This window comes from Zingiber officinale, chromosome 5A (genome assembly GCF_018446385.1).
Source record: "Zingiber officinale cultivar Zhangliang chromosome 5A, Zo_v1.1, whole genome shotgun sequence".
Lineage (NCBI taxonomy): Eukaryota > Viridiplantae > Streptophyta > Magnoliopsida > Zingiberales > Zingiberaceae > Zingiber > Zingiber officinale.
In genome coordinates, this window is record NC_055994.1 from 91,719,564 (window position 1) to 91,745,450 (window position 25,887).

At 40.3% G+C, this 25,887-nt stretch overlaps 1 protein-coding gene and 1 long non-coding RNA gene across 2 annotated transcripts; both read right to left on the minus strand.

Annotated features, from left to right (window-relative positions):
• Window positions 1-5,087: 5,087 nt before the first annotated feature.
• LOC121983013 lies at window positions 5,088-6,052 on the minus strand. The gene is made up of 3 exons (XR_006112361.1): window positions 5,515-6,052; window positions 5,222-5,324; window positions 5,088-5,115 (listed from the first exon to the last, which is right to left on the minus strand). It is a non-coding gene; the product is annotated as an uncharacterized LOC121983013 (long non-coding RNA).
• Window positions 6,053-14,966: 8,914 nt separating this feature from the next.
• LOC121979793 (protein disulfide-isomerase like 2-1-like) lies at window positions 14,967-25,679 on the minus strand. The gene is made up of 4 exons (XM_042531788.1): window positions 25,509-25,679; window positions 17,710-17,840; window positions 15,051-15,207; window positions 14,967-15,002 (listed from the first exon to the last, which is right to left on the minus strand). Exons 1-4 carry the CDS (start codon window positions 25,677-25,679, stop codon window positions 14,967-14,969), a joined length of 495 nt encoding a protein of 164 aa, XP_042387722.1.
• Between the last annotated feature and the right edge of the window lie 208 nt (window positions 25,680-25,887).

Below are 25,887 nucleotides of genomic sequence, written 5' to 3' on the forward strand. Positions count from 1 at the left end.
TTGGAAAATCTTATCCACAGGCTGAAGGCGCCTTCCATAGGGCTGGAAGGCACCTCCAGCGAGGCGCTCGTGGATAAAAATTTATCCACGACCAACGACTCATTTCAGCTTGGTCGAAGGCGCCTTTCATAACCTTGGAAGGCGCCTTCGCACTATTCATCGAAGGCACCTTCTAGCCATGAAAGGAACCTTCCACAGAAGGCACGGAGGTGCCTTCAACAGCCTTTGAAGGCGCCTCCAATAGCACTTGCAGCTTCATTTCGCTCATTTGTTGTTGCGATCTCCTGGTTGATTTCGGCCAACGAAATAGGACGCACCCAAATCCAATTTCCGGCCTTCTCCTCGAGCAGCTTTCCTCCCCGGCTTCTCGTCCCTCAGACCGCCGTGCACATCCTTCTCGTCCGCTGGTGTAGTCTTTTGCAGCACCTCGTCCCTCATACTCACCGAGCCCGTCGGCTCTCTCCCGTGTCGTCCTTCTCACTAGCTGCGTCTTCCGCTCAACTTCCTGTGCTCCTAAGCTCCTGCACACTTAGACACATGGTTCAGAACATAATAGGACCTAACCTAACCTGGTTGATCACACCAAAAATAACCTTGGGGTTCCAACACATGATGTAATGCACTAAAAGAAATGTGAACTAAGCTATAACCGAGAATGAATTCATGAAACCACAAAGTAAGCATTCTAACTTAATCTAAACTTCATGCATTCCAACCAAATAGCCATCATCACTCACACTTAACTAAATAAGACATAACAAGTCATTAACATACAAAAATTACAATACTTAAAGTGAACCAATATAAGAAACAATTCATCTAACATATTGCAAGCAACATTGAATCATAACCTATGACATGAAATATGAAATAAGGGGAATTCAAATCAATTACAATCCATCAACAACTCATACAAGAAATTAGCAACCAACAAACCAAAATAATGAAGAGATAAACCCAAGGCAATTGGCAATTGTGATGAAGCTTCAGTGTTGGTGCAGGAAGCATCCGACGATTGAACTTATGTTTTGATTATGTCAAAGGGTTCAAGTTAAGTCGTTTTGTTATTTAATGTGCTTGAATGAGCTTTGCAGGAAAGTCCTAAGTGTTCTTAGGCAAAAGTCCCAACTGCGATTAGGCGGTTGGAAAATCCTAGGAGGTGGTAACCCTAGGTGAAGGAAGTGATTGCTCAAAGTAAACGCTCAACGAGAGTGGACCTTGGTGTAGGAGTTGCCTAAGGCTCTGAACCAAGTAAAAATACTTGGGTCTTTTTGTGCGTGTTTTGTTTTAATTTCCACTACTTAACTCGTCGAATTTTCGAATACGAATTGTAAAAGCTACGAGCACTATTCCCCTCCTCCTCCTCCTCTAGCGCTTCTCAATCCAACATTCAGATGAACCAAATCTGAATGAAGAAGGACTAATCAGAGTTCAGATGTTAAAGCTTGAAGGTGTTGTCCAAATACTAAAGTAGATAATGGTTGTTGAAGTGATGGCCGATGGTAGGAGCTGTTTCGGTGGAGGAATGTCCAATGAGGGAGGGAAACCCCTCTACCTCTGTGAAGGATGCATGAAGGTCAAATCTATAATAGATGAAGAGGAGGCATGTGGATGAAGTAGGGAAATGAAGATAGGGAATGAAAATAGCTAGCCGACTAAGAACTGTAACCCCTTAACTCATCGACATTAGCTTACTGAGTGGATGGTGGAGAGATCGTCGAAGGAAGGGAACCTCCTTAACCTCTTCAGTGGTTGGCGTTGGATGTGGAGGAAGGAAAGATAGTGTTGCCGACTCGGAAATGAATAGACTAGGTAGGGAATCCCCTTACCTTGATGGATGGGAAACCCCTTAACCTCTTCCCAATAGTGGAGATGGTTGGAGAAGTTGCCGGTGAAGGTTGGAAAAAGGAAGCAACAAAGAACAAAGAAGAAGATGCTAAGAGATCATCAAAATGGAGTTATTGTAGCTTCTCCAATGGATGCAATTTTTGGGTTCATAAGAGGCTAAGATCTGAATATGATTCGAATCCATTAAGAAAAGAATCCATTAAGGAGAGAGGGAATTGTGCTTCTATAATTGGGGTTGAGGAGTGAGCTTTTGGGTTCAATATGAAGTGAACCCTTTTTAAACATTGAACCATGCCACTTGGTTGAGTTGGATGAACTCCAATTGAACCAACTTCAATAATTTGATCCGAACCATAATTAACCATGTTGCTTAAGAATGTTAATTGACTTTTGGATGATGAACCAGACCAAGATGAACCGAGCTTCTCCTTAACCCTAAAAATTACATTATGTATCAAATTAAGCATTAGGACTATCAATTAGAAGATATTAACATTAAAGATCTAGATAATCCGATGCTAGTAAAACATGATAAGTAATGTGAATAAAATTATACGAGTGGATTAAAATATTATGAAATGAATCAAGATAATGCTCCAAAATATTGGTTATCAGGCATCGACTACTATGAAGACAACAATCCATGTTTGCTTTCGAGGCTCTTCTCCCAAGGATAGTGGAAAATTAATCTGCCCCAGTGGTTTGATCTCGTTCCTAGTAAACCCGAACAAGACCCTTGAGATAGGCAATAGCTTGTGCCGATTTACCTGCATCTGATCAAAGGCCTTCTTGAATAGTATATTCACTGAGCTCCCCATGTCAACGAAGACTCGCGTCACGTTGTAGTTAGCTATGATAGCCCAATGCATCTTCGTTAGGCATAGCTACCCATTCTAGTTCTTGGGTATAAAAGCTAATCGGGGGGCCTACCTCCCGACAAGGCTCGGTGCCAATCCATAGTTCTCGAGTCTTCAATCATGATTCTTTTGGACTTAGTTCAAATCTCCATTAGTGGATACCTTGCAGATCATGTTGATTTGCACTAGGGTAGGGGATTCTCCCTAGCGCCCTTGGGGTGATTTTTCAACTGATGTCGAACCGTTTCCTAAGACTAAGATCTCCTTCTCAGGGGTGTGTCCCTTCAACGATTGCTTTGGTGCTTTGAGCTTTGCCCACGAGTGGACCAAGTGGGTGACCACTGATTTGACCCTGGAGGTGATTGTCGAGCAGGCAGACATTCCTCAGTTGCAAGATGGAGTTCTTTAGCATACCGCCATCACTCATGGGTAAAGTTCCCATGAGAGCGGTGGAAAGTGCAATATCATTCCAACTCTTCACCATTCGACTAGTTGGACCCATCAAAAGTCAGGACTGCCTCCACAATTTGCACCATTCTCTCATTAGTCTGGAATGGAGAAAATGGTGATTAGTGAATTGTTCTTTGTACCACGGAGATGGCAAGGGAACTTTGTGCTTGAGTCGGGTTGCACAGGTGTCGGCATACTGGTCTCCTTCTTCCTTGTTGACTGAGGTTCCTCTTCATTAATGTACTTCACGAATTGACCTAAGAGGTGATCAAAATTTATTGGGAGTTTCTTCATCTAAGATCAAAAGAAGTCTTCTTCCTACAAGCCTTGAGAGAAAGTGCTCATGAGTACCTCAAAGGTAGCTGTCGACATGTCTAGAGCAATCTCATTAAACCATTTTTCATATTTTTACAGGATTTCCTTGGTTGTTTGCTTTAAGGTAAACAGGTTGAGGGACGTCTTATAATACCTCTTACAGCTGGTGAAGTGGTGTAAGAACATAGCCTTAAAGTCGGTGAAGGTTTGGATGGAGGAGGATGGTAGTCGGTTAAACCACCATTGAGTAGAGCTGGAAAGGGTCGTTAGAAAAATTCTATACTTGACGTCATTAATATATTGGTATAGTAGGGAATCATTCTCTAACCAACCTAGGTGATCTTTAGAGTTGGATAACCTTGAATATTCCTCGGGTTAAGGAGTTCAAAAATTATGAGGTAATTCCTCATCCGTAACATTTCTTGAGAAAGGGGTGATCTATGGGCTCCCCTCCTCAACAGGCAAGGGCTCTTTGCCTTTATTCTACTTCCGATGAGGTGTTTCTCTTTCCATTGATCCATTCGAGTGTTCTTCGGTTGAGATCACGATCTTGCTTCGTTTCTTGGTGAAGGAAGCAGGAAGAGAGCCCATTGGATCCACCAATATTCGACTGGGAATAGGCAGCACCTCGGTGGAGACAGTGGGTGCCTCTTCAAGAGTCAGATTTGTTGGAGGAAGTCTTTGCAGAGCCCGTTACTATGCTTGGTCAATCAGTATTTGGAAGTCTCCTTGGGTTATGGTGAGAGTTTCGCCTTGAGCCACATCACCTACAAAGTTGAGATCCTCTACAGTTCTCCCGGGTTCCACTATCTCAACATCTCAATTCAGGCATTTTTCATAGATGATGACAATTTATTTTTGTCTTAGACCATGATCAAGTGAGTCAATGAAGAGAAACTGGTGTGAAGAAGATTTCAGGTGATACAATGATGAGGGGGTTGCATGGAGATTCTATAGATACTTAACAAAAGGGATTATGATCACTACAACAAAAACCTTCATAGACATCGGTTTTCCACCGGTGTCTATTTCATTTTCGACCGATGTCTATGAAGCCGATGTTAAAAGTCTGCCATTTTAGACATCGGGTTAAAACTGGTGTAGTATCACTTAACGACACCGATCTTCGAATCGGTTATTAACCGGTGTAGTATCACTTAACGACATCGTTTCATCAACGGTGTAAAACCGATGTAATATTGTATGTTAATAACACCAGTTTTGGCAGCGGTAAATGACCGATGTAATATTAGTTAATAACACCGGTTTTACAGCGGTGGAAGACCGATGTAATATGTATATTTTTTAACAGCACAAATTTGATTTTCGAAATAATGAAAAACCGACAATAACAAAAAAAAATACACAAATATTCATAAATTATACAAATATTCTTCGGTCAATAATATCCATAAAATACACAAATATTCACAAATTATATAAATAATCTTCTTACAACAATATCCATAAAATACCCAAACATTCTTTTTACATCAAAAACTAGCTAATAGATATCAAAATTAAGGTAGAACATTCTTTTAACACATCAAGGTAGAACCACACTTCAAATGTAATCTAGCATGCATTCAGCCCACTCGAACCGCACTTCATCAATTTCAACTCTGGAGTACTTGAGATTTGTAAACTGTAAAAACACATAAATCCACCATATGTCAAATAACTAAAACAAATGTGTACATGTATCAAATAAAAAATATAAGATCACAAGTGCTTGTCATAAACATGCTTACCAGCGTGTTGAAACCTATTCTGTGAATGGTGGCTTCGAATGAACTTAACGAGCAAGGCCAAAATTTGCTATCTTCACAAAGTCCTTGGTTACCAATAAGTTCTCTGCAAAGGTTATAATCTAGTTTAATATAATGCTAACTTCACCAGAATAATTATAGGTGCATAAATCACATTTAACAGAATAAATGCTAATCCTATATAACAACGTTGTAGGAATAAATCTGTTAAGAGCACATAAATGAATCTTTATAGGGATATTTGGTCAAAAGCGGAACTAAAGAGGTACACCTACCTCCCATGTCAATAAGTCACTTCCTCGAGTTGGATATGGCTTTTGCAAATCTAGCTCCATATAGAAGGTGTAGAGTTTGATATCTTGAAGGTGCAAATCCAATCAGAAGTAGGATTAGCGTAGTAAGCAAGACATTGAAAATCCCATTAATAGACACATATTGGCCATGAGAACCCTTGTTCTTGTCATTGAAATAAGGTGGGGTAGTTGTCATGCCTCCCAAACTTGAATTAAAAGGATATGGGAGAAGACCCCTAAATCCTTCATTTATCCATTGAACTTCCTTAATGTACGAAGGCATAAAAAATGAAGAAGGATAACGATGTCATTCACTTCCGATGCAAAGCATAGTCTCTGTGCATAAAGGCAAGCATTCCATCAAATTTAAAACTATAATCTAATCAAACAATATGCGTAATCAACCAGACTTTCAAAACAAAAATTGTGAATAAAGAAAAAATTTGATCACCTTGAGCATCAATTATGTAGAATTATTTTTCAGTTTTGTTTCCTTTTATTCTAAACACTATTAAAGGTACATAAGAACTCTGAAAAAGTAATGATGATCCTTCGAAAAGAGTAGGTAGAGATGTTGCATCTTAAAACTTGATATTGAATTTACTACAAACAGGATATTCTAGTTCAAAATAAAAAAAATTTACCATTTCAAATAACATCGTGATGGCCCAAGTGTTTATATATTTCCAAAGGCATGAATCACTCATTAAGTATAGAGAACGTACGACTATGGGATGCACACAATATAAGGCCAAGAAAAATGGGTCTTAGTCCCTTAGCAATCTGTGTAGATAGACAAAAAGAAATCAAACATAGTATAGTTACTTTCTTAAACAATGAACCATATTAAGAAAGGGAGAACATACCATCACAATCAATGAGTCTTCCACTGCATACTTCTTGCGAAAAAGATCCGAGAAACTATCAATAATAGCAGTTGCTACAATGCAAATGGGTGGATATATTGGATAGATAAATATGTGACACAGTAAAAGATCTAGGAAACTATCAATGAAAGCCGTTGTTGCGATGCCGATAAGTGGATATATATTGGATAGAGAAATCTATGACACAGCAAATTAGCCTAGCATAAGACCTAAATTAAGATGTGCATTTATGATTTGCTTACTGTTGATACAGTCTGACCTGGATGTTGTTTTGCTGTTAACACTGATTTAAGTTTGTATCAGATATTTAACTCAGATTGATTACTAATCTAGGTTGACTTGGTTGACCTGATTAAAAAAGTCCTAATTGGGATGTTAGGCAGTTGGAAAGTCCTGGTGAGTGAAGCCAGGCAGATTGGAAATCCTGGTGAGTGAAGCCAGGTGAAAACCCTAGTGAGTGAAGCTAGATGCAAGTCCTGGTGAGTGAAGCCAGGCAAGGGAAAATCCAGATGGATCAAGGGTGATCGGACATCTGGTGTTGAAAAGTCCAAGAAGGAAACTTGGCATGCGAAGTCAGAGAGGGCTCGTGGCTCGGACGATGGAGTCGGAGAGGGCACGGTAGCTTGTTCTCCGGATTAGGTCCGAGAGGGACCTATGGACATTCCATGGCACATTGGATCGGTCGGTAGACCGATCCAAATCATGGATCGATGGATCGGCAGACCGATCCAATGAAACCGAGTTCCATGGATCGGTCCGATGACCGATCGGATGACACCAGACACGAGTGAATCGATCGGATCGCCGCATCGATCGACTTCGAGCACATGCGAGGCAATCTAATCGGCCGGTGAGACCGATCGGAGAAGAGCCTGCGAGAAGAAAGAAGGGTGGATCGGTGCGTGGACCGATCACACTAACTGATCGTCCCTCACGATCGTCGAATGACTTCACCGATCAGCCGCGTTGCTGATCGGTCCAGCTGAGATCGGTCCGTGACCGATCCACAAACTCGATTTGTTATTCGTATCGTGATTCCTTCACTGCTTTTGATATACCTCATTCATTTATGTGATATAATCCTCTGTGCTGTTAGATTTTGAGTTTGCAGGTTAACAGGTATCATTCCAAGCCTAATTTCAAATTAAGGTCATAAGAGGAATGCGACAAATGGTCTTTCTGCTGGCTTCAGCGGTGCATGGTGCATTTCAGGCATCAACGGATACTGCTGTGATCTGGCTGCGATCTGCTTGACTCCTGGGGATTGGTTCGAGCTCAGAAGACGCCAGTGATGACTGTGATATCATTGGTGTGAGTTCAGAGAACCAGGTAAGGAGGAAGAGGGATTGGCTGCAGCGCTGAGCGGTGACAGCAGAGATCAGGTTTGAGAAGCAGTAAAAACAGCGAGAGGAGAGAATAGAACAACAACAAGAAAGCTTGAAAGAAGTGTCTGTGCTGGTGTGCGAAGTTCTAGCGCTCTCGGGTGAACTGCGATCTCTGTTCTGCTACTGATCCTCGCGTGGTTGTAAGCATTTTTATTCTCCTTTGCCACCGAGCTTCTGTAAGTCTCGTGCTTTAACTTAGATATTTCTTGAGACGTTGTGGGGAGGTTACTCCACCGAGAAGGAGGATTTATAGCCGGAAATTATCCGGGGTGCGATCTACCGAAGATCAAGGAGTCGTCCACCTTACGGACACGCCGAGGAGTAGGGGCAAGTTATCCCCGAACCTCGTAAATCCTAGTGTTAGTGTGCTTGTGTTTTTCTTTCCTTTAGTTGTCTAATTCTGCTGTGCTAACAATTATCTGTGTAGAAGTTTTGTTTAAGTTTTTAAAGGGCTATTCACCCCCCTCTAGCCATCTAAGATCCCAACAAGTGTTGGTGCAACCTTAGGTCAAGGTTGACCTGGTTGACCCGACTCGAGTTGACCTCACTCGAGTTGTATTTTGATGTTTGACGATGTTTTGACGAGAAGAGAAGTTCTATTCTTGATGTTTGGCAAGAATAGATGTTTGGGAGATTGTTGGTGCAACCGTAGGTCAAGGTTGACCTGGTTGACCTGATTCGGTGAAAAGTCCAAGTATGGAGACTTGGCACTGGAAAAGTCCAAGTACGGAGACTTGGCACGGGGAAAAGTCCAGGCAGGTAGCTTGGCACGCGAAAAGTCCAAGTATGGAGACTTGGCACAGGAAAAGTCCAAGCAGGTAGCTTGGCACGCGGAAAGTCCAAGTATGGAGACTTGGCACGGTGAAAGTCCTGGTGAGTGAAGCCAGGCAGTGGGAAAGTCCTGGTGAGTGAAGCCAGGCAGTGGGAAAGTCCTGGTGAGCGAAGCCAGGCAGTTGGAAAGTCCTGGTGAGTGAAGCCAGGTGAAAATCCTAGTGAGTGAAGCCGGGCAGGGGAAAATCCAGATGGATCAAGGGTGATCGGACATCTGGTGTTGAGAAGGTCAAGTAAGTCAAGGGAGTGACCGGATACTTGACACGAAAAGAAAAGTCCAAGTGGGTCAAAGGGATTGACCGGACACTTGGTGGGGAGTCTTAGCAGGTCAAGGGAGTGACCGGATGCTAAGCATGATGTACCAATAGGTCAAGGTTGACCGGATATTGGTTTGGACTTGGTTTGGGCAAAAACCAAGACCTGGATCGGTCTGGTGACCGATCCAGTGATACTGTGATTTCTTGATCGGTCTGGAGACCGATCAGTGCCTCTGTGAGCTTACTGATCGATCAGCATGAAGCCTGATCGGTCCCCGGGACCGATCAGGGTACGCACAGAAAGTTGGGCGCTTTTCTGTAGAACAGGTGGATTGGTCTGGAGACCGATCAGCATGGAGCCTGATCGGTCTCCACGACCGATCAGAGACGCAGCCACCTCTCTGTAAGAGAGGTGGGATCGGTCCAGGGACCGATCAGACTGGGGCCTGATCGGTCTCTCGGACCGATCAGGATAGCTCCAGACCGATCAGGGCGATGCCTGATCGATCTGGCCCTAGCCGCTGAGAGACAACAGCTAGGCTATTTTTGGCTTATGTGTTTCTGGCTTTTTGGCTTGCAGGTTCGCAGGTTATATAAGGGTTCGAGTGACTCTACAAAACTTCTTCCTCTCCTCCGAACCTTCTTCTTCTTTCTGCTGCTGAGCTCTGCTGAGTTCTTGAAGCATTGAAGCTTCGCGTGAGCTTCCCTTTAGCTGGGTCACCTGCTGTTGTAGGCGCTTGGAGCTGCTGCTTCTTCCAGTCGAAGAGAAGGCAAGCAAGAGTTTTCTTACTGTTGTATTTCTTGCTGTTTTTTTCCTTGTATTTGTACTCCTTATCTTGCTGGTGCAAGAAGTAGTTGTGGCGAGGTTTCTCCACCCATAAGGAGTTCATATTAGCCGATTTTCCGGGGACTCATCCACCGACGGATTGACTGGACTCGTCCACCTTACGGACACGCCGAGGAGTAGGAGCCCTAATCTCCGAACCTCGTTACATCGGTTTGTTTGAGGTTTGTCTTCTTTTCCTTCATTTCTATGTGTCATTTTCCGCTACGCTAACCCTAGTTTGTAGAAACGCGACGATTTGGGGTCGGCTATTCACACCCCCCTCTCTAGCCTCCGTACGAAGGATCCTAACAAGTGGTATCAGAGCGAGGCCGCTCTTCGACGGATCAACACCCGGGGGAGCACGGGCTAGAGATGGATCTCTATGGAGAAGATGTCACGATTCAACCCTTCTATGAGTCTCACGACAACTTCACATATTGGAAGGTAAGGATGATGTATTTTCTTAGGACTAATATGTTAAATTGGTTTTGTGTACAAGAAGGGTTTTCCCCTCCGATGGATGAGGAAGGAAAACCTATCAAGAAGAAGGAGTGGACGAAAGAGCAAATCCGACAATCCGAAATCAATGATGAGGTAACAAGAATTATTGAATTTGCTTTACCTAATAATGTGTTGTGCAAGATAGATAGGTACAACAACGCCAAGGAATTGTGGAATAATTTGGCAAAATTCCATGAAGAGGAGCCTAGTGAGCCTAGTAGCTCACATCATGGAGGAAGCGAATTGGGAGTTGAGGGCTACTCAACATCCAAGGAAGAAGAGGAGGAGAGCTCTTGTTCAAGATCGGAGCAAGAAGAGGCATCTACCTCCGGAAGGGATGAAGAAGAAAGCTCATCTACATCCACAACCCTAGGTAACTCAAACACTGTGATTTCAAGCAAATTACACATAATGTGTTTTGAGTGTAGGAAGTTTGGGCACTACAAGAGTAAGTGTCCAAAGAGGGTTAGAAAGACTCCACCGGCACCAAAGGTCAAGGAAGTCGGAGTCCCGACATGCAAGAGCAAGAAGCACGTGATGTGCTTCCAATGCAAGCAACGGGGACACTATAGGAGTCAATGTCCAAGGGGGAGGCAACCTCACAAGGACAAGAGGCCAAACACATGTAAAGGGGGAGCTAAGGCAAACCCTAAGGTAACATTTAAAGCTCATTCTTGCAATTCTAGTAGGATGCATGCTAGTAGTCTTATTGCCATTGTCAATAATGATAAGCATGTTAACACTAGGAATCAATATATGTGCTTAGGTGCTAAACATGTTAGCTTGAATAAGGACAACTCTAGAAATGTCAACCCTAGGATCAACTCATCTAAGGTTAAGGGAAACCTAGATAAGAATCCCAAAACTACTAGACATATGCCTAGGAGTACCTCAAAGAACAATGACAAATTAAAACTTGAGGTATTAGAAAAGGAGAATCAAGTCTTGAGGTCAAGACTTGACACTTTAGAAAAGACCCTTAAAAATTTAGAGAAGTCAACTCTAGGGTCTAAGGATCAAATTTCAAAGCCCAAGGACAAGAAAGGTTTGGGTCACAAACCTAAGTCCCAAATGGTCAAGCCCACCTATCATAATGTTCCATTCGATTATGGAACAAAACCTAGGGCTAGGAAGAACAACACCAAGGTCACAAGGGGAGTCACCCCTAGAGTTGATCTTGATGAGTCCCAAATGATCAAGGCTTTAAAGCCTAAGAGGGTCATTAGGAGGGTTGCTAGGGAAGTCATCCCTAGTGAATATTTAGTGAACCCAATGAGCTCAAATAGGTATTGGGTTCCTAGGAGCGTGATTTCATCATGCTAGATGAGTTAGGGTGTGCCAACCTTACTTGAATAGGTAGTTAACCTAATCATGGCAAAAGGTGGCACTTTAGGAAGTTTCAAGGTGCAATCAAGCCTTGAAAATGAAATTGAAAAATATTCCTAAGGTGATTAGGATGTGCCAATCATATTTGAGGAGTTGTCTAGAGTCAATTTAATTGGCACATAGTGATCTAAACATCCTTGATATATGATCTTAGATCTATTACACTTAGGAATATAGAACCTATGGCAAGATGATCAAAATTATCAAAAATGGCAACTAAGGCTAGTTTTAGGTATTTTCTATACCTTTATGTGCTATTTGCCATATATTGTTTGCCATATACCATGTCATGACATCATATTTATTTTATGATCATTTAAAATGTCATGATAATGCTTAGGTTAGTTTAAATGTCATGCTTTATTTAAGTTTCACACTTTATGCCATGACATCATGACATTGGCACATATTTTTACTTATGAAATCATTATATGTCATGTCATCATCTTGTGCATTAATGATCAATGAAATTGATTTAAGGATAAAAACACATTTTGATATTGAGATCAAAGTGTAGTTTAGCAAATGCATGAGAACTTAGCCTAAGATGACCTAAACCTATATCTCACATCAAAATTAACTTGGATGTGTTTGATACACTTTAGATGTGTGTGAGATATTAGGATCATGAGTTAGGATCAAGGTACATAGTTCTTGTACCTAGATGAGCCTAATTCAAGAGATTGGGGATCATAGGGAAAGCTTGTGTACAAGTCATGTGCATATAGCCCTAAGATTGTGGTCCCAAATTAAAGGGTTTAAAATCATTTAAAAATTGATTAGAAAAACCTTGGTGAAGCTTTTCTAGTGATAGCATTCATCATTGAACAAAGTGATACAAAGTTTTTGAAACTTTGAGCTATTTCAAAACTTTTCAAACTTTGTATCAAGATTTGAAAATGGAAGTTATTTTCATAGAAAACTATTTTTCCTTGATAGTATATGTTATGAGGAATATATTCTCAAAATTTTATAATTTTTGGAATTTTCTGGAATTTGTTGTGAGTTTCTGAATTTCGGGAGAAGGAAATCAGAACTCGAGTTTCAAAGGGTGGATCGGTCACCGGACCGATCCAGGAAGGATGGATCGGTCCGGGACCATCCAGGGTTCTGATCGGTCCGGGACCCGATCAAAGCGTCTTGAATTTGCTAAATTTCGTGTGGTCTGAAATTTCATTGTGGGAGTTGAGTTTCGGGTTTCTAAAGGTTTGAAACTCTCCAAGACATTGTTGGTGCAATGGTCGGGGAGTTGACTTAGTTGTCAAGGGGAGTTGACTTTTAGGGGGAGTTTTTACTCCTTAAGACTTTTTGAGGATTAGTGATATGGGATTGTCACTAAGTTGATTGTTGTGTTTAGTATCAAGGGGGAAATTAAGGGTTTCAATGAAAGGTATGGGACTTTCATTGGGAAGAAACTCTTGACCTTGATTCCCTCTTTTTGATGTATGTCAAAAAGGGGGAGAGATGTCCCAAGGGGGAGAATGGGAGAATGCCCGGAGAATGTTCAGAGAGAACATTGGAATTGGAAAACCTAAGTTAGGTTATCGGTTTAACCTAACTTGATTATGAATTTTGTCAAACATCAAAAAAGGGGAGATTGTTGGTGCAACCTTAGGTCAAGGTTGACCTGGTTGACCCGACTCGAGTTGTATTTTGATGTTTGACGATGTTTTGACGAGAAGAGAAGTTCTATTCTTGATGTTTGACAAGAATAGATGTTTGGGAGATTGTTGGTGCAACCGTAGGTCAAGGTTGACCTGGTTGACCTGATTCGGTGAAAAGTCCAAGTATGGAGACTTGGCACTGGAAAAGTCCAAGTACGGAGACTTGGCACGGGGAAAAGTCCAGGCAGGTAGCTTGGCACGCGAAAAGTCCAAGTATGGAGACTTGGCACGGGAAAAGTCCAAGCAGGTAGCTTGGCACGCGGAAAGTCCAAGTATGGAGACTTGGCACGGTAAAAGTCCTGGTGAGTGAAGCCAGGCTGTGGGAAAGTCCTGGTGAGTGAAGCCAGGCAGTTGGAAAGTCCTGGTGAGTGAAGCCAGGTGAAAATCCTAGTGAGTGAAGCTAGGTGAAAGTCCTGGTGAGTGAAGCCGGGCAGGGGAAAATCCAGATGGATCAAGGGTGATCGGACATCTGGTGTTGAGAAGGTCAAGTAAGTCAAGGGAGTGACCGGATACTTGACACGAAAAGAAAAGTCCAAGTGGGTCAAAGGGATTGACCGGACACTTGGTGGGGAGTCTTAGCAGGTCAAGGGAGTGACCGGATGCTAAGCATGATGTACCAATAGGTCAAGGTTGACCGGATATTGGTTTGGACTTGGTTTGGGCAAAAACCAAGACCTGGATCGGTCTGGTGACCGATCCAGTGATACTGTGATTTCTTGATCGGTCTGGAGACCGATCAGAAAGCGATCAGTGCCTCTGTGAGCTTACTGATCGGTCTGGGGACCGATCAGCATGAAGCCTGATCGGTCCCCGGGACCGATCAGGGTACGCACAGAAAGTTGGGCGCTTTTCTGTAGAGCAGCTGGATCGGTTTGGAGACCGATCAGCATGGAGCCTGATCGGTCTCCACGACCGATCAGAGACGCAGCCACCTCTCTGGTGGGATCGGTTCGGGGACCGATCAGACTGGGGCCTGATCGGTCTCTCGGACCGATCAGGATAGCTCCAGACCGATCAGGGCGATGCCTGATCGATCTGGCCCTAGCCGTTGAGAGACAACGGCTAGGCTATTTTTGGCTTATGTGTTTCTGGCTTTTTGGCTTGCAGGTTCGCAGGTTATATAAGGGTTCGAGTGACTCTACAAAACTTCTTCCTCTCCTCCGAACCTTCTTCTTCTTTCTGCTGCTGAGCTCTGCTGAGTTCTTGAAGCGTTGAAGCTTCGCGTGAGCTTCCCTTTGGCTGGGTCACTTGCTGTTGTAGGCGCTTGGAGCTGCTGCTTCTTCCAGTCGAAGAGAAGGCAAGCAAGAGTTTTCTTACTGTTGTATTTCTTGCTGTTTTTTTCCTTGTATTTGTACTCCTTATCTTGCTGGTGCAAGAAGTAGTTGTGGCGAGGTTTCTCCACCCATAAGGAGTTCATATTAGCCGGTTTTCCGGGGACTCATCCACCGACGGATTGACTGGACTCGTCCACCTTACGGACACGCCGAGGAGTAGGAGCCCTAATCTCCGAACCTCGTTACATCGGTTTGTTTGAGGTTTGTCTTCTTTTCCTTCGTTTCTATGTGTCATTTTCCGCTGCGCTAACCCTAGTTTGTAGAAACGCGACGATTTAGGGTCGGCTATTCACACCCCCCTCTCTAGCCTCCGTACGAAGGATCCTAACACTTACATATCTTGATGAAGATATGTATGCAATGTTAGACAAGATAGTAACTATCATATACAACTACGGACTGAAGAACAAAGTTTGTCAATATGATCCTTCACAATCTATCACTCACCTGGAAAGTAAGTTGACCATTCGCATCACGGCTAGTGCCACATTTCACATTAATAAATTTAACAAAATCATCCAACTCCCGTTCAGCCTCATAATCTTCACCAGCTTTGTTTTCCTTGGGAAAAAACTTCAAGGTAGGATAACCACTAACTCCAGACCTGAAATGCAGAAGGCATCCCGCTTAACAAACTAATTTCAGAATGACAAAGTTGAAAATTCTAATCCTCCCACATAGGAAATGACTAAATAGTCTTTAGTATAGTGAATTTTTAGATGGAATCATTGATATCAAACCAAATTATTGCTAACACCCTATCATAGTAAGGATGATATACCAAAAAAAATAACTGAAGAGGACTTCATCATGATAATTTGAGGAATAATAATGATTAAGCACAAAATATAGTAGGTCATAATGCACATTTTTCACACAATTTTCATGTCAGATGAATGTTGGATAAGGTTGGAAGCATTTTAGCATTACACTTCTTCTCAAACATCAATGAATTCAAATATTAAATTTGTAGAAAACAAGAATTGTGAGTGAATCTGATCCTCCTCTCAATTAGATGTTGATTCTGCATTTAAGGTATCAACTGACATCACAGTACCACAATTCCCCAAATCTAAATCTAGTACATGGGTGATTAGAAATACAGAACTCTCAGTTTAACAACTATTTAGCAATATGTAAGTTTCAAAATACATATAATTCAATAAATGATACCTACTTTCAACTTACTCTAAATTAACATCATATAATATTTCTCCAAAATCTAAATAGGTAGCAGAACTAATGAAGCATTCAAGGTACACAATTGACTAAATTCACATCAATGAATCAGGTTAGATCTAGTAATCTCATAATTAAAAACATGGCAAATATGACCTTAGGCTAATCTAGGTCTTAAGCCCTGTCTCAACAAAAATACTCACAGGAGCAAGATGCTTGCAGTGGCCACACCTGTTTGAAGATAAGAAACTTAGTCGTCTACAGTGGATAAGGAAAAGTATCTAATGCTACAAATGGAGAGAGAAAAAAGAACCTCAGCAAATACACTAACCATGGATCATAGAATTCAACAAAAACATCTTTATTTACATCAAGAACAATCTGATCAAATGTCTGGAGTCAATACTACTACATTAGAAGGGATAGTTGCTAGTAGTGTGCTACATTTAGACTCAATCACTACATGGCAGTATAGCACACTAGTAGTGTACTACATTTAGACTCAAAATGATCAGAAAAGATAAAACCAAAAAAGGAATATGAGCATGTCCTATTCAGTAAAAGAGATGATGCTTCTTGGCCTGATTTAGAACGATGTTAACCTTCCCAATCAAAACAGATTTAGCCTTTTTAAAGCTCGATCCAATCTTTTCATATTCAGGGGCAAGCTTCTTGTAGTGCCCAAATGAGTCAAATGAAGCTAACAAAAATTCTGTCATGGCCACAAGAGATTGAAATGATTACAATATTAGAGGGAAAGCCTATGGATAAAATTTGTTCTCATTGCTTAAAAAATAAAGGTATAACAATTCCACCTTCTAACAGATAGTTCATGTGGTCTTATAATCAAATGTTGATGGATAAGTTTGTATACAACTTATAAAGCAAGTTCATCGAGACAATGATTCCTTTGATATTTTGGATTTGGTTTTCGCTTACAAGTGTGCTTTAAAGATAACAAAATAAACTGATCACCTGCCTCTATGCATGTTTGACAACTATAATGTCACTTATTTTTTTAAAATTTCTCCATGCAGTTGCTACACAAGCAAACAAAGTGATTTGATTTTGAAATTTCAAATATTTGAAATATTTAATTAATTCGTCTGCAATATGAGGAGAAAAATGAATAACAACCCGACAAGAACACAAATTTAGTAGGTTTTCATAGTTCATAGGTATCAACTACCATTAAGTCATTGAATGTAGTTCCAAACAAAGGCCATGCAAATCTACTAATCTTTTACAAACTAAATTTTTTTTTATATTATCTAACTCATTACATTTGGGAAAAAAAATCTCAGCTGAATTTGATTTTGGGTCAAAACAAGGTGATTTTATTTTGGGTAAATAGAATTAAACCTGAGTTGAACCTTAAGACCCCAAATTTAAGTAGGAGAAACAAGAAATTTGATTGGATGCCAAAAAGGAGCATACTTAAGTCTGGTCCCAGAAGGATGCATTAGAGAAAATCCACCTAGTACAAACTAGTATTAGCTGATTTGGCCAAAGTTAAAGACAATACCTAGTGCATTAGTGCCCTTAAATTTTCAATTGTTTAATTCTCAAGACATTCTTGTTAGTAGGAAGTCAGTATTCTTCTCTTCTCAACATATATCTCACTAATCTAATCAACAACTGAGGATAGCACCATAAGAGATAACATCTAAACTACACCAAATATTGAGAATCCTACATAGCAACATATTAGCTATTTCCTAAATAATGATCTAACTATCCGTCAATCAAATGCATTTCTACCAATCAGCTTAAAGAAACAACAAACAACTAAGATTTCATATTTCGTATTGAACCTTCAAGGACACACCAAAGGCTACATATATAAAACAATACAACAAAGAATTGAGAGAGATTTACTAATAAGGTCTCCCCTGATGGCAATCGGCTCATCATGAATACAGTTGACCAAACAGTGCATGCAACTTCAGGAAAACTAGCTGCATCTCTCACGGACACTCCTTCTGGGATGGGAAGTAGCTGCCCAGCAGGAACTGCTACCTTCTCCGCATATCCTCCTCCACTTAGGAGGGCACATACCTGCAGGATGGAGCGAACTAGGTCATATGTTATTCACAATTCACTATCAAAATTTTGATCCCAAAACTAAGAATAAGACAATGTAATGACGATAGACACCGAAAGCACCCAAATTCATTATCTAAAGCAATCCACCTGGATGAGGACCTCGTTGTCACCAACCGTCGGATCGTCCACCTCCTGCACCTGAAGAACCTCGGGGTCGCCGGGGTTCGTGATCACCACGGCCAAAAGAAGAGATTTTAGGGTTTAGAGATGGCGGCCACCAGGAGGATCGGCGGTGAAATGCGAACGAGGGCGGGAACGACCGCTGTCTTCGATTCTACACCTCGCTTCTTTCCGGCAAGGGTTGAGACAGGGAAAACAGCTTAAGTGAGTAAAAGCTCCGCTGTTGTCGCCAACTTGCCCTTTTAACTGTGAGCCCTTTTAACTGTGAGCATTTCTATAAAATGAAGGGCTCCTCTTCTCAACCTAAGGGTGGAGTTGGAGGAGATGCGGTGTGGTTGGACGGAGAAGTAAGGGCATCGTGTCTTGATCTTGATCGGGAGAGGAAGGGGCGTCGATCTAGGAAGGAGAAGAGGGAGATGAGGTTGAGAGAGATGGTCGGAGATTTAGGTTTAGGCTTAGGCGAGAGAGATGGTCGCGCGGAGGAAGGGGCGCGATATAGATTTAGGTTTGGGGGGAACTTCACAATGTTGCAAATTTTAGCTGTGGGAATATTAAAATATTTTATTTTGGTTTTTTAACACCGGATTTTAAAAACCACAGTTAAAATCGGTGTCTATTAACGAAAAAAAGGGCGCTCATAGACATCGCCTAAAAAACCGATGTCTATGAGCTAAAATCTGCGCTCATAGACATCGGTTTTTAGAAAAACCGGTGTAAAATACTCAAAGACATCGGTTTTTGCTTAAAACCGTTGTTGTTCCACTGATGTCTATGAGGGTTTTTGTTGTAGTGGATGGACACCGAGGATGGACTCAGCGTGACTACTCCAACACTCATGTTAGCGGGCTCGAAGAAAATGAAAGTGAGGGAGATGTAAAGGAGTCTATATGTTTGTGTGCACATACTTGTGGCCGCAGGAGCGGACACCCTTTTATAGAGTTGTAGCTATCCCATTCTCCATGTATTCTGAGATGAATGCTTACATTATCCACATTTTTTGGGATTAAACGACTATGTTGCCCATATATTTTGGGATTAAATGACTATGTTGCCCATGTCCTTTGGAAGGAAATTGTAAGTACCCCGTGGTAGTTTTGATATGATCAATCAAATCAAGTTAGGTTCTGTTGTCTTTTGATGCCTTGTAGCTAAGTGTGTAGGAACTTAGGAGCACAAGAAATTGAGCAAAAGATGTAGCTAGCTAGAAGGACGGCACGGGAGAGAGTCGACAGGCTCAGTGTGTCTGAGGGACGAGGTGTTGTAGAAGAGTACGCTAGTGGACGAAAAGGAGGCACGCGACATTTCCGAGGGACAAAAAGCCAGAGCAGAAGGTTGATCAAGAAGGCCGGAAAATAGGTTTGGGTGAGTCCTATTCTGGATGGTCGAAATCATCCAAGCGAGCAGAACCGGAGCGGAATACTCAGACAAAAAGTCAACTAGAAGTTGACTCTGCTCCGGGCGCTTGGAGCTATTATGGGCGCTCGGAGCTATTCCGAGCGCTTGGACTCTGAGCACCCAGAGCTATTCCAGGAGCCTGGATCACTTGGGGTAGCCAGGGGACCCAGGCCGTGCCCTAGTCGAAGGCTGGTTTAGCCAGTTCGGGCGCTCGAATCTGGTTCAGGTGCCCGGACCAGAAAATTTATCTTTTATCGAGCTGTCATGATTTGTTGCATCGTGGGTAAAATTTTATCCACTCCTAGGTGCTCAGAACCCTTCCAGGTGCTTGAATCAACGCTATAAATACAGCCATGATTTCAGCAGTTGAACAATAACACTTGTAAATAATTTCTTTGTTTGTTCTACTACTGTGTGAGCTGTCAACGCTGTAGGAGATTTTGATAGTGAGCTTTAATTGTCTTGGATTAGAAATCCTCTGATTATAAATTAAGTAATTCCTTTTGTGTCTTTGTCTTTAGTTAATTTACTTCTTATTTCTTTTTCTTACAAGTATTTGTTTTAATAAAGCTATAAGTTTCAAGGAAGGTGTTTTGTTTGTTTTTATTGTGCAGAGCAATTCACCCCTTCTTACCGACCACAAGGGACCATCAGTAACGGTTACATTGCCAACGTCTGCTGGGTAGCAGCTCGACATATTATGTAAGATGCAAGTCCTGCCTGAGAGAGTTGAGAGATTGAGATGAAGGGGAGTCGAGCAACCGAGCTGGAGGAGTTAGGCTCCTGAGTAGGCGAAGTCATGTGACTGGATTGTTGGAGTCGGGTGACCGAGCTATTGGAATCGGGCTCCTAAGCTGGTAGAGTCAGACTCTTGAGTTGGAGGATTCAAGCTCTTTAGCAGGCGAAGTTGGGTGATCGGGTTGTTGGAGTTGGGTGATAAACTTGTTCAAGTCGAGCTCCTAAGTTGGCAAAATTGAGTGACCAAGTTGTTGGAGTCGAGTGACTAGACTCTTGGGGTCGGGTGTCGACTATGTTTATGACCTGATTCGATATATCCATCTTATACTTGGCTTTACTTTTAACCCAACAACTTGACTATTAACCTGATTTTATCATGTATAGGCTTAGGGCTATAAACGAGCTGAGCCGAGCCGAGTTTTGGGATGCTCAAGCTTGTTTAATAAGATAACTGAGTCAAGCTGAGCCGAGCTTAAAATGAACCAAGCTTTTAAAATAATTTTTCAAGTTTGGTTTGGTTTATTTTTTATGAGCTTGAACTTATTCGAAGCTTGACTTGAGCTTGGTTCGTTTAGATGCTATCAAGCTCTCAATTCAAGCTTGGCTTGAAGTTGATTTGTTTAGATGTTATCGAGCTCTCAATTCAAGCTTGTTTGATTGTTTGAAACTTTTAGTTGTTTGATTGATGAGTAAGCTTGATAATTCAAACTTATTTGTTTATTTATTGATTATTTAGTATATTGAAAAGAGTTTTAAATAATAAATATGATTCGTGAACATTATTCACAAACGTTACTCATCAACATTGTTTATAAATGTTGTTTATGAACATTGTTCACGAACATTAATAAACTGAACACATATGTATTCAAACTTATTTATTTAGTTTAAAGAACTATTCAATCTTATTTATTTAATTAATATTATATATATTAAACGAACATAAATAAATTTTTATCAAACTAAACACTAAATTTATTCGGGCAATATAATAGCATGTATCTGCCACATGAGAATATAATATCATTGGCAATCAAAATATGAATATTAAAATAAATGTCACATTTACACAACTTTACACCAACTAAGTTGGTATTTTTTTTTGTTATTAATCAATCACTTATTTTTCCACTCTTATACCATAAACATTTTTCTATATTGGCCGCGACATCTCTCCGTGACAACTATCCGCGACCTGTTGGCAGTCCACGTGGCGACCTCCACCTCAGCCCTCTCTCTCCGCGACGCGAATGAAATCCACTCGGGCCACAATCTGTTCGTTAAATGCCCTAACTCTCTTCTCCCCCTTGCGACTTCTTCTCCCCCCTCACGTCGCGACAACTTCTCCCTCCCCTGCCAACTTCTCTTCTCCCTCCCCTGCCCTAACTTCTTTGAAAGCACCGCAGCCGCTTCTCCCCCCTCGCTGAAGCAGCAACAACTCCCTCCCCTGCCCTAATTTTTGTTAAAGCGTCGTAGCCGCTTCTCTCCCCTCGCTGAAGCAGCAGCAACTCCCTCCCCTGTCGTTTTCTATTCTCCCTCCCCCCCTGCCCTAACTTCTTCGAAAGCACCGCAGCCGCTTCTCCCCCCTCGCTGAAGCAGCAACTGTTCTCCCTCAGCGAGGCTCGTCTCCTTCAGCATATTCAAAGGATTCAAAGAAGCACATCAAGTTATAGCAGCAAGGAGTAGTGATTTTGAGTACTCTTTAAGATAATCAACTTCTTCTTCTACATCTTTTCTTTCTTCAATTCGTGGACGAGACAAATCCTAACAATGTTCCACATGCTTTTTGTATTCGTTTCATATTGACCATCATAACTCTTGCACATCTTCCATGGTGATTACATTCTTCAGATTCTTGTAATATAATATATCCCCTATCAGGAATTTGAAGATGTCATAGTTGGTTCAATCAAGTTTACATTATGTAGCCTGACTATTGATACTAGCCATCGATCTCTCTCTATCAATGCTATTCTAAATGCTATTCTAATGCAACTTGGTAAGCCTGAATTCCTATTCTTTATGAGTGGGAAACACACCACGATCCTTTAGCACAATCTAAACCAAAAGAAATTGCTTTATTAGTAGAAAGAAGTTGATGATCTTGGATGTACATCAACTTCTGTTATTTGCTTGTATCACATAATAATGCAGTAGGAAAATAGTGAGATCAATCCCAGACTGTACATACAAACAAAAATTAGCACATATCAAGAACTCGCCATATTTACGTTTGAAAGACTTTTGAAATGTTTTAGTTATAAACTGTACATGGAAAGCTTTTGTTATTTTAGATTCAAGTAGAGTTCTTTCACCAACAGCTGATGCAGCAAATCCAAATGAACATTTGCTTGGCTTAGTTCTAATATGACAGATACTTTCAAAAGAAAAACAAAAGAAACATTATCTCTACAATCTCCATGTTATTTATTGGAAGAGACACAAATCTTTGTTTCAGTTATTTCTTGCATATTATCTTTGTTTCAGTTATTTCCTGCATGTTATTTTCTTTCTTCAAGTATCATTTCTGCTGCTACAATAGCAAAAAATCACATTGCAAACTGCAAAAACTTTCATATAGGCTTCATTTTGTTTCATGTTTAATTCCTTAGCACAAGAACATGAAAGACATTATTGATTTGCCCTGTTATAGCTTTATTTTTGTGAAGAATGACACTATTTTTTTAATCTAAGTAATGAAAATTTAATTATTAGGTTGCTATTTCATGGCATCATCAAGTTATAGCAGCATTGACAATACGAGATATCAACCTGTAAGATGCAAAGACCGCGGACAAATAACATTGGTGTGCGTTTCTAAATCAACCAAGAATCCTGGAAGACACTATTATAGATGTGGCCAACATGGATGACAAAAGTGGGTGACTACCGATACTAGTTCATCTGGTAAAATTAAAAGTGAAGAGAATGCTTCTTATGGACATAATCCGATAATAATCAATGTACCAAAATTCATTTGGATATCAGTGTTGGTGTACTTGATTCTCTTAGTCGTGATCCTAATTGTGTTGTTATTTCATCTGGTTGGTTAGTGTTATGTCATGTTGATGTTGTAATATAAATGGCTAAATGTTTGTATTCTGAACGCAAACTTGGTTTGTTAGTTTATATTATTAAACACCGTTCAAATAGAAATTTCTGAGTGTTTAATTGAAATGTTTAATTGGAATGTTTAATTGATTTGTAGGATTAGTTTATACATCAAATTTACTACGAGCTTCGTGCAATGATATGTAAAAGCAATATAAGGAGCAATCTCGAAGATTGAAGAAAAAACAACTCTTCATTTATAATATTTGAAGTTGCCAACATTCACAATTCTCTCAGAGGTCTTTTATTGGGAAGACAAATTTCATAGCAACCAGTGATAACTTCAAATCCCAACTACTGTAAAAGTTCCCAACTTAGTTAATTGCAATACTTGACAAAGAAAACTAATAACTATGAGAAGGAAATGCACAATCATATCATAAATTGACGTGAATGTAGTAATCAGTCTTTCTTCCCAAGTAAACTGATAAGATTATGAGATTTTGCTATCGCAGGACTGAATGTCTATTGCTACTGTGTTGATTCATCTAAGGACTCAAAAAGTTTTTCTATGCAACTGTTCTGATACAAAATTTGACGCATCTTTGCCACTACTATCAACATCTCTATCATACATATAGTCCATCACATTAGTCTAAACACTAAATGTTCTTTCTTCTAGACTCCACTACAACTGAAGAGCTTCTTCTCATATTCTTTCTCTCAATTAAGAAATCATAAAATAACAATGTCTCAGTGAATGTCTGGGAGCTGTTGCCTAGGAGCTTTTAGGGGACTATTGCCTGGGAGCTTTTAGGTGTAGCTTCGAGATATGAATGTCTCAGTGAACTATGCCATGGTGAAGTTTTAATTTCATAATCTTTATTTGCTGATGCAATCTGAATAGTTATAACAATCGATCTCAGTGACATTGATAATTTCATAGCCAATAAGATGACACTAACAATATAAAATCACACAAGAACACGATATATGAACAACAACAATATGAAACCAAACTACAAAATCATTAACATAACACCAATAGGCTAAAACTGAGTTGAAAATATTATAGAGGAACAACAGAAATTAAACAATATATTGCCTGAATATAAATTCAACAGTACATCAACAATTGGTTCTTGATTCACAAACTGGCATACATCAAAAATCTATATTCAAAGGTATAGAAAGCAGGAAACTGCAAAACAGAGAGTTGAGGCTTGTGCTAAGGCTTGAAACCACAAGGGTGTGCATTTAGTAGTTTTGCGGCTCTCTCCTTTTGAATGGCTCCTGCTCATGAACACAAACACAAGAAAGATTTAGAAAATTCAATGAACCAATTATCAAATTTTATATGAATATGGATGGAAATCCAATTTCAAACAGCATATCTTCTGAAACCACAAAGAAACAAATGGTTTGTTCTATTGGGGAGGATGCTACGAAACACTACTGATCAAATTTCCATAGCTGATTGATGATGGGTAAATGTGTGAGGGGAACTGAAAATGATGGTGGGCACCCTAGTGAAGCAATAGCTTACCAAGGTGATATCAGTAGCCGATTAAAGAAAATGAACCCACACTAGGATTGAAACACAACCCAAATTCCTACGGGGAGGCAAATTCATTCTTTGATATTGTAAGAATAATTGATCAGAAAGATGAATATTCATAGAGATTCTGTTGATTTATTTAATCAATTGTGAATTGTGACCCATATCTCTCAGATATTTTGATTGCACATCACATTCATGCTATAGCTTCAGTTTTGTCTATTTTAAACAAATCACATTCGTGCACATCACATTCATGCTATAGATATTTTGATCTAATGATTTTTTTACTAGATCCAAAAATAAGGCAAGATAACCACATGATACAATGCAATTCACAATGACCAATAGATCAGTATAGCTTTTCTCACAAAGCTGATGGCATTAATTGTACTGAAAATGCAATTATAATGCTATTTACAGAGAGCAATATCAACACCAAATACATTTGATGCTAGTTATACCAAACTCAGAATAAATTTTTACGACACTAAATACATGCTGAAGGCAAGTAAGAAACTACTGTCATAGGTGTGTTTAACAATAAATTAGAAGAATACAAAATATCGTTAGAATGGAAGTTATAATTACCTGTGAGTAACAGCAAAAATGAATCATCTTGTCCAACCAGTAAGAAACTACTCATAGCTGCAAGATAGATTATAAACAAACTTTAAACTATCTAAAACCACATGAATATACTTGTACAAAACAATAACACACAATTATTTTAGGTATATATTATATGCATCACATACCTTCTTTCGGGCCTTTGCAATTGATTTCTTCACTATTTGTTCAACCTTGGATTGTTTCCTCTTTATGGGTGGACGACCTTTGGTTCTTACTTTCAATGGAGAGTGTATCACTTTTGCCCCAGATGTAGATGCTTCTTCAAGTTGTTCAACCATTGATTGTCCATTCTCCATAGTAATAATAAGTTTTTCCTTAGTGTCTTTCATGATTTCCACCAAAACAGAACAAATGTCGTCATTTTCGGCTCCAAGTTGTTGAACCTCTTGCATCAATGGGGTGAGAGTATTATACCGAAGTCTTTTTCCATCACAACCATAATCATTATATATGTTACTGATGCTTTGATACCCACGCTTAATATCTTTGCGCCATTGGTCCTTA